Here is a 9,939-nt window from a genome sequence, read left to right on the forward strand (position 1 = left end):
CTTACCCCTCTCCCAGGTCCCCCCTGAGGCAGGGCTCCCACAGAGTTTGGGGACTGCAACTAAGTGGCCAAGAAGTCCCTAGCGAGGCTTGGAGTTAGAAACAGATCCTTGAGTTCCCCAAGAAACATCCTTTTCAACCTTGGGAACACAGATGACTGCAGCTTCCATAAAGCTGACGTTTCTTACTCCAAGGCAGGACAGCCAGCAAGAACAGGAACTGCCACAAGAAACAATGTTTTCTCCCACAAAATATATTGGGATTTTTCCAAGATTTTTCACATTTGCTCCCCATTCTTCATAGCTCCCAGCACCATGGCTGAAAACTTTTCACAAATACTAGAAGAGGGAGGTGTTCCAAGTGCTGCCATTTCCACCTCTGTCCCTGCCCAGGGACAGGACCAGCCCAGCAGCATTTCCCACTCCCTTTGGACAGCTATTTCTGTGCCCCACTGCCTTCCAGACCTTCAAACCAGTAGCAATGCACGCCTGATTGGGAAACTGTGCTGATCACAAGTACAATAATGAAAGAGCTTTTCTTCCACACAGATGGGACTCCTTATTCCCTTCTTCCCTCTAAATTGCATTCCTCATTATACCCAGACATTGCAGAGTGGCTTTGCTTGGGACCTGCTGGTTGAAACAAGCTTACTGGTCTGATGTTAGAACAGCTCAGTCCTGGCTTAGCTGAATTAACGTCGCACTCAGCTGCAGCACTGCTTTGTGAGTTCTCCTTTTGTCCATTTATTCCCAGTGCCGCAAACCAATCTGTCTGAGAAGCATATTCCTCATTATTTGTTGAGAGCCAACAAAGCCCTCTGTTCCTGCACCCTCTCAGAGCTTTGTTTTCAGCTATCTATTCAGTCTTCTGTTTGTGCTTCTCAATGTTTGCACTAAGAGCTTTAAATCGCTCACTTAGCCTTGAACCCCCTCACTCAGTGTCTTTGGTTTGCAGCTAGAACTAATCACCACAGTGCAATCTAGCCTTTGCTTTTTGCTTACCCTTCTATTTTCTCTTTAATTAAAAATCCCTTTGGTCTTGCACTTGGATCCGTGACGTGGTTTCCATTTGCCTTGCAAACAGTACAGCCAAAAATGTCAAAACCGTTTTTCACAACAACCTTGCTTTGACCTGGGTGACAGCTTTACCACCAGGCATTCGATCTCTTACTTGCCCATCTGTTCATTGATTAAAATCCCACACTTCAACATTCAATCCTGTCTCTGCACCCAATAGCTTCTCCTGACAACAAGACCCTCATACAGACAAGGAGCCTTTCCCAAGAGATGTTCCTCAAGCAGATCACCACCTCCTCATTGCCTCCGTTTAACTCAACAACTCAAGGGCAGCCAGTTGCCAGCAAGCCCCAGTGATACCGCTCAAGAACGCAGGAAATAAAAGAGATGAAACTCAGGCAGGGACAGGGGTGGGACGACACAAAAAAAGACCACCAGCACCCCCAGCATGGCAAGGGTTGTGGGGATGCTGTGCCTGAAGCACTGCACCTCCAAATGCTCTGCAGCACAGCTGGACTGGAGCAAGGGCAGACAAGCTCTCCCTTCTGCAAAGATTTGGTGGGGTTTTTTACCCTTAACATGCAGCCCAGGAAAGCCAGAAAGAAACCACCAACACTTTTGCCTTATCACATCTTCTAAATTTATATCAAGTAAGATTACCACAAGGATCAGCCTAACAGCCACCATCAGACACAGCACTGTGCAAGCTTCAGAGAAACGCAAGGTCTGTGCCACCAGCCACCGTTACACCTCATCAGCAATAGATCCCAAAAACCTCCTTAGCACACAGAAAGGCGATTTTTATCCCAGTACAAACAGTTCCAAAAGGAAGCCAAAGCCTTACTCAACCTTCAAGTATGTCTGATCACTGCCTCTAAAGGCAGAAGGTATAAAGGTCCAGGAGAAAGACTGCAGCACACTGGGAGGTTTCTACAGAGCGGCGAAATGAGTCAGTGCCATCTACCGGCTGTGGGGACCTGTCCGCTTCCACATTCACCGGATTCAGCCTCAAATACTAACTAATAAGAACCAGCCTCTTACAAGTCTTCCCCCATGACACAATTGTAATGCCTCCAGCCTCCCCCTGCAACGCCATAAGCGACAGCGCTCTTTCAAATGTAAATTCCTTCTGGAAATTAAGGGTCTATACAGAGCCCTTTGGCGCAACCATGGCTCCAGACACATCTGTGTCCGGCCATGCCAAGAGCTGCCAGGGAGCCTCAGCAGGCCAACTCAGGGCTAGGGCTCCAGCATTTCACAGCCCAGCTCCTTCCTACCATCTGCACTGGGAACTTCCTTCACTACCCCTGACAAAATCATGAATAATTATGATGTATGATAGACCAGCAATGGCAACCCTTGAGCTGGCCTGGATCCACGCTGAGGAAAAGCTGTGGAAATGCCAAGCGTCAGCAGTACTGCCAGCATCTCCAAGGGACAGTGTGGCTCTGTTGGCTTCTAGCACAGCAGTCACAAAGAAGTACTGCTCCAAGGCTACTGAGAGGCGTCAAAGCTGGGATGAGATGCCAGACATTCCTGGCTATCAGTGTTCTCCTCTGCTGGATCACATTTAATTGGTGAACAGATTCTAAATATGCTTCTTACCGTTTTTAAAAGGAAAATACATCATCATTCTCTAATTATTCCGTAATTAGGTTTGGGTGCCATATCACTGGCACCGAGGAAAATACACATTTCTGTCAAAGCTTCCTCTTGGAGGGCAGATAGATTTGCTCATCCTTCAAGTGCTAATTATCCCCCAAACTTATCTTTCATAATTAACAGGCTCTGGCAGGCTCCAAATGGCTGGAGGACACAGTATTTCTGTGCTGCAGGGATTGCCTTGGGCTCCATGTGCTGCTGAATGGTCTCAGAGCTGAGGTTCTGTCAGTCTCTTTTTAGGGACACTGGTCGAACAGAGTTCATCAAGCTGCTTTTGTCAGTCCTGGTAAAATCAATGAACACCCGAGAGAATCCCAGCACTGAAAGAGTGGTTACTGCCTTTCCCATTGAAAACAAGCAAGAAAAGGAAGACTGTCTCTGGAAACATGGAAACCTCCATGCAAGACAACATGATTTGCAGAGGAAGCACAACGATGTAGGAACAGCATAAAGCTAAAAACTGGATCAGGACACTGTGCACAGACAGCATCCATACTATGCAACAGCGTGCCCCATGCTATGCTCTTACTTAAGTACTGGCAGTGTGTTCCTTCATCACTCGGGCACAAAGGCACTTTGCGCTCATTGTTGGAAGTCCACCATGCAGAGAGACCACTCAACCAGCAGTTCCTCTGAAAGGTTTAGTTTCAAATCCCCATTGGGGAAAGGGACCCTTGGTGCATTCCCAACAGGAGCGAGGGAAATTCAAGGATGCGAGGGACAGCATCTGAGGAGGACAGAATATTGCATTTGTGCTCAGAACATCAGGAGGAATCTCAGAGCTGGCTCCTCTCTGAGGTGTCACAACGGACAGCCTGTGCAGAGGCAGACACATGGGCAGGCGTTAGGGCATATTTTGGGCCTGAATTTCTCTTCCCAAACGCAGTACTTGCTTTCTTCAACTTCATGTTTACAAATATTAATTCTACCACAGTAATTTAAACCCGCTCCTTTTCCTTCTTAAGTTATAGCCAACAAACCCAACCTGGATTCACGAGCAAGTTTTAAATGCATTCTTTACTCCTCCACTTCAGGCAGCGCTTTAACAGCAAGCAAAAGCAGAAAGGACAGATGCTGGTAAAGCCTCCCTCTGTAACACCCCACAGCAAGAAAAGCCACCGCAGCTGAAGAAGGCTGTTGGAGGCTGTGCTGCAGGGAAGCACGGTGCGCGCTGTCTGCTGACAAGCAATCCAGGCCCATCTTCCTTAGCATTCCTCTGGGAGAGTTGTGCGGGAGAGCTCCAAACCCTCACAACACAACAGCTGGATTTACTGTAACTGCTTTTTCACTATTGTCAGCTATAAAGAAGAAAAACAGTTTAAACTGCCACAATTTACGTCTGACAAGCCAGGTTATTTTTTATTTTTCCCTGCCAGTGATGATTTGCTGTATAAGCATGTGATAGAAAACCATCTTATCATCTTGCTAATACTAAAATCTGAAAGTTACCTGCAGTTCCCTAAAACACTCTCTTTTCTTTCAGCTTCTGGCAAATGCTTCCCCATTCCTGGTCTCCAGCAGAGAGGCACAGCTCTGCTGCACAGCACCAAGGTACAGAGCTTACTGACACACTCTGCTGTCTGAAGGCAAAAAATAAAGGTCATTTTTTCAGAAAGGCCAGAGATATGCAACAAGAACACTTCTATCAAACAGATTATATGGTTTTTACCGTGCAAATACACAAGCTGTGAGCACTGAGAATGACTTCCTGCACTCCCCACACCACCTGGCCCCAACAGAGCCCCGCTGGTGGAAGCTCCTGGCCAGGCACTGAGGGGGCCGCACCAGCCAGGCAGCTGCCATCGGCCGGCCCTGCAGCCTCAAGCAGGCCTGGGCGCCCCCGGACACCTGCCCCGGGGCTGAGGGGAGCGCCGGGGCCCGCTCCCGCCCAGGCCGCAGCCGTCGCTTAGCAACAAGGAGGCAGCCCCCCCCCCCCCTAGTGCTTGCTATTTAAAAGCTGGGAGCCCGCCCCGTCTCCGTTTTGCCCTCTTATTGGCTGTCGGCCGTATGATTGGCGTGAGCGCTCACCACTTCTCCCCCTCCACGAGCGTCTCCCGCGTCGGGGGCGTGGCGCTACTCGGAAGACGCCACAGGAAGCCGAGGGCAGAAGTAGGGAGGCCCACGAGCGGAGCGTCCGCTGTAAGCGCCAATGGAAAAGAAGAAGAGCGGCGGTTCAGCCAATGGCAGGGCGCGGAGGGCGGGGTCCGGATGGGCGGGGCAACTGTAGCCGGCCGCTGGCGGCTGCGGGAGGGCGGCAAAGGTGATGGGGGACCCTGGGACGGGGGGACATGGGGGAAGCCCGGGCCGCGGCGGGTGCTGGTGCGGCCGGGGGGACCCCGGCGGGTTGGGGGGGCCGGGGGTCCAGCCTGCGGGAGGGGGAGCTGGGGGGACGGAGGAGGAGCAGCGGCTGGAGGGGAGCCGGGGGCGGGGGAACGTGGATCCCCAAAATCGTTCAGGCTGGGAAAGATCTCCAGGATGGTGGAGCCTGGGCGCGAACCCTGCACTGCCAAGGCCACCGCTCAACCACGTCCCTGCGCGCCGCATCCGTGTGGTTTTCAAACACTCCCAGGACGGTGACTTCGCCACTCCCCTGGGCAGCCCGTGCCAGTGCTTGACCAGCCTTTGGGTGGAGAAATTTTTCCGAATATCCAACGGAAACCTCTCCTGGTGCAGCTTGAGGCTGTTTCCTCCTGTCAGCTGGGAGAAGAGCCCGACCCCCACCTCCCTACAGCCTCCTTTCAGGAGTTCAGAGTGATCAGCACCCCCTGCCCCGAGCCTCTTCTCCAGGCTGTGCCCCCCCCAGTGCCCTCAGCTGCCCCCCATCAGCCTTGTGCTCCAGCCCCTTCCCCAGCGTTGTTGCCCTCCTCTGGACACGCTCCAGGACCTGAGGGTCTGGGGAGTGGTTTCCACACCGGGAGGACATGCAGGAGCTGTGCCATATGCGTACAGGACAGAGCTCCTTCATCCCTGTGGAGCCCAGTGCCCACGCTGCTCACGGGCACCAGTGTCCCCTCCTGCTGCTGCATTAATGTATAGCAGATGCCATGAGGACTTGCATTATGCTGAATGCCGCGTGCACCCTGCCCTCGTGTGCTTAGGGGTGGCAGGGAAAGGTGGGTGCTTGGGATAACCCCTAACAGCTGTGACAGAAACCCAGAGCAGGGATGCTGAAGTCCATTCAGGTGCCACATCTCCAGCACCTCACCTGCCCCATGACATGGAGGACTTGGCTAAAGCTGTTGCTGTTTTTGTTTCCAGGTAGGAGCAGTGGGAAAGGAGATGTTCCTCCTGTCTGCACTGGAGGCAGGATGAATCTTGTGTCTATGGCGACAGATCCCGAGTTGAAATGGATAACGCTGTGGGTCCGCATCAGGTGGGCAGCCGTGCTCGGGCTCCTTCTGGGCTCCCTCCTGCTGCTGCTGCTCCCACTGGCTGCTGTGGAAGACCAGTGCCATGCAGTGCTCAAAGGACTCTCCTTCCTGAAAAGTAAATTGGGCACAGGCTCCTTGGGGGTCACCAGATACACAGGACAAACAACTGAACTGAGCGTGACCTCCAGTGGGCTGGAGCTGCTGGTGCTGAAAGGCAAAGCCTCCCCAGGTAAGTCTCCCTGGGTGGGCACAGGGGAACAGCCCAGCTGCTGTATGATAACAACCCACACCCCCTGCCTGGTGATCTCCTGTACCCCACAATGGTAATGAACTCTCACTGCCCAACTGCAAATTAACATCAGCTGTAAATGACCCAGAGGTCAGATGTGCCATCACCGGCAGCAGCCCGACTGCATTCCATTGCCCTGCAGAAGGGCGATGTGCTGATGTGCTGGCATTTTCTCAGCGTTGCTTTGTCCCTCAGAAGTGTTTTCCTCATGCTTTTGGCATTAGTAAGTTTTGTTAAGGGAACTGGAATATGGAGTGGTGTTTTAACATACAGTAAGCTGGGATAAATGGTATTAATCCTGAAATCTCAGCTGTCATAGAACAGCCTTTCTAGCAATGACAGGCTGCGGTTCTTGCCTTTATCGGCCAGGACATTAATTTGGAAAACATTCAGAGGAATCATTACAATTCCAGCACTGTATCTTGTTTGCATGAAGTTGTTTATTGCTGGAAGAGTTTGACATCCCAGTAAAAAACCCAGAAGTGCCGTTAGCAGCTGTGGGCCGTGCTTCGAGCAAGAGAACTGGCATTATTGCCGATGAGAATGTGTATAAGACTCTGTGTCCCCCCACACAAAGCGGCCTGGTGGCCCAAGCAAGTTCTGCTGCGATGGCTACGTGCCTGTGGCCAGCTTGAGCCGTGCTGCTCACACACGCTGCCTCACCACGCTTTCTGGAACAGCTCTGCTGCCGCGTACTCAGCCTGTAAACGTGACCTCTGCGCCTGTAGCCTGGCAAAGCCTGGAGCACAAGTTCTCAGTTACGGTTCTTAGAGACTGGCTTTATTTAATTTTTGTATCGGTGAACAGTGACAGTCCCCAGCGGTTTTCAGTAAAACTCACTACCCTGTTATCTAACTCTTATTGTTGCATTTCAGAAGTGAAGTTAGAAGCCAAAGCAGCTCTGAATCAAGCCCTCGAGATGAAGCGCCAAGGAAAGCGGGAGAAAGCCCACAAACTCTTTGTGTATGCCCTCAAAATGGACCCTGATTATGTGGATGCCCTGAATGAATTTGGTATCTTTTCTGAAGAGGAAAAAGACATTCTTCAGGCAGACTATTGTATTCCAAAGCACTAACCATTTCCCCTTGCAACGAGAAGGCTTTGATCAATCGGGACCGGACGCTACCTTTAGTTGAGGAGATAGATCAGAGGTATTTTAGCATTATTGACAGCAAGGTTAAAAAAGTGATGGCGATCCCCAAAGGCAATTCTGCCTTGCGCAGAGTGATGGAGGAGTCCTATTATCACCACATCTACCACACGGTTGCTATTGAAGGGAACACTCTGACGCTGTCAGAAATAAGACACATCATCGAGACCAGATACGCTGTTCCTGGAAAAAGCTTAGTGGAGCAGAACGAGGTGATTGGCATGCACGCAGCTTTGAAATATGTCAATACCACACTGGTATCACGGATAGGCTCCGTAACCATCAGTGACATCTTGGAAATACACCGGAGAGTGCTGGGCTACGCCGACCCGGTGGAGGCAGGGCGGTTCAGGACTACCCAGGTGTTTGTAGGACATCACATACCTCCACATCCCCAAGATGTGGAGAAACAGATGCAGGAGTTTGTACAGTGGATTAACTCGGAAGATGCCATGAGCTTGCACCCTGTGGAATTTGCTGCGTTAGCCCACTACAAGTTGGTTTACATCCATCCATTTGTAGATGGCAATGGAAGGACTTCACGCCTGTTAATGAACCTCATACTCATGCAGGCAGGCTACCCACCCATCACGATCCGCAAGGAGCAACGGGCTGAGTATTATCACGTCTTAGAAGTGGCCAACGAGGGCGACGTGAGGCCTTTCATACGCTTTATCGCTAAGTGTACTGAGACAACTCTGGACATGTTGCTCATCGCCACCACAGAATACTCTGTGGGCTTACCTGAAGCAGATGGAAGCACTGCCGGATGCAAACAAACTATCCCCGTCAAGACTTGAGGGTTGTGCACGTTCAGGAACCAAGGAACGCGTGGGAGAACAGAATGCCAAGCCACTCAGTATTCCTGCTGGGAAATAACTTGACAGGAGGTGTCACTCTTTAGCATTTCATTTATTTAAAGTGTCTTACATTTGATTAAATTAATATAATTTATTTATATACATTATGCCAAGCTGAAATGTGAACTGTTGATATTGACTGTGCACAATAACTTGCTTGTGCTACTGGAAGGAGAGGGGGAGACATGTCAAGAGGGGCTCAACAAGCTGAAATAGAATTTAATTTCTCCTTAAGGTTAGCTTTGAAAAGCTGCTTCAATCACAACCCTTCACCTAGTCAGTCAACTGCAGTCTTGTCAACTGCAACTTGTCAAGGAGCTGCTAGGCAAGACAAAGTCTTAACCAAGTTGTGGCTTTTGTATTACCTCTTCCCTGTTGATTAAAAAAACCCCACCAAAAACCAACCCCAAAACACACCCCTTGCAGTAACAGCACTCCCCCAGTTATGTTAATCAGACTCTTTCCTGTCAGTCATACAAGTTTGACAATACTGATCAGGAAGGAGGCTAAACTCCAGTTCAGCAAAGGCATCTCTCCGCTCCCATTTCTGTTTTCAGTAGCACTTTGCAAGTTCACTCTCAGTTGCCTTTCCTAGGGTGAGTTTTGTACAACAAGAGGGAAGTACTTAGTTTAAGATTATAGATCGTGTGACTGGAAGAGGAGAAGAAATACTCTCTTACGTCACTGAACAGTGAGGTGCTTTTGCTATGCTTCGGCTGGAAGGTCTACCTAGTGCTCCTGAGGCCTTACCTCAGATCCCACCCCAGCACGCAGGATCCCTGGGGAACTACAACTGTCCTTACACATTTCAGCTCAAGTGTTGGAAAAGGGCTTGCTTCTGCTAAGCTGTGGGCAGAGAAGGTTTTATGTATAACAGCGAGACAAACTTTATCACTTGTGCCAATTTGGTAAGAATCTGTCTAGCAAGTCTGCCAAAAACTTGATTTCTTCAATCTACACAAGACAGCTTTTCACAATTAGTTACCAGGTTGCATTACTACTGTGGTAAATGCGTCAAGAATCACACGAGGCCTCCTTGTGCTGCAGTGGCAGTTAGCACAGTACCTGGAAGCTGCTGTGCAATTCAAAGCAGCATACTTTATCTTTGCTTTTAAGGTAAAACCAGCTGCAGCCTAACACAGAAGAACAGTTCCTTCTACCCCTGCCTGCCAGCTGTGTAACAGCATTAATTGATCCCAACTCCTGTAAGTCCAGGTAACTTTGATTCAATCCAGTTTAGAGTGCTGTTAAACCCTCTGTAAAACAGAATAAGCTGTTAAGGCTGTCCCAAACCAGCATTAAGTTTCTTCTCTTCTATCTCCCCTTACCTGCGAGGCAGTTAGGACACATTTTATGCAGGCAGACAGTAGGACAAGACTGGGAGGTATCTATATACCACAGCATTATGCTCTGCTTATGTACCAATTATTGCTGACAGGGAAAGCAAACAATAAATGAGGAACGTTGTTCTATCCTTACGGTGTGCTTATTTTTGTAGCGCAAGGTGAGTATAAATAAAATCTGCACTTTAGAGCTCTGGAGGGAAAAAATGTTATTTTAGTAATAGTTTAATAAACTATTTTACTATTAAAG

At 49.8% G+C, this 9,939-nt stretch overlaps 1 protein-coding gene across 1 annotated transcript; it reads left to right on the plus strand.

The window, feature by feature from the left end:
* The first annotated feature begins 4,000 nt into the window (after window positions 1-4,000).
* Window positions 4,001-9,938, plus strand: FICD (FIC domain protein adenylyltransferase). Its single transcript, XM_037375653.1, is given in 4 exon segments — window positions 4,001-4,936; window positions 5,935-6,276; window positions 7,212-7,391; window positions 7,394-9,938. Coding segments are annotated over 4 exon segments (1,668 nt in total). The 5' UTR covers window positions 4,001-4,683; the 3' UTR covers window positions 8,287-9,938.
* The last annotated feature ends 1 nt before the right edge of the window (window position 9,939 follows it).

This window comes from Falco rusticolus, chromosome 1 (genome assembly GCF_015220075.1).
Source record: "Falco rusticolus isolate bFalRus1 chromosome 1, bFalRus1.pri, whole genome shotgun sequence".
NCBI classification, from domain to species: domain Eukaryota; kingdom Metazoa; phylum Chordata; class Aves; order Falconiformes; family Falconidae; genus Falco; species Falco rusticolus.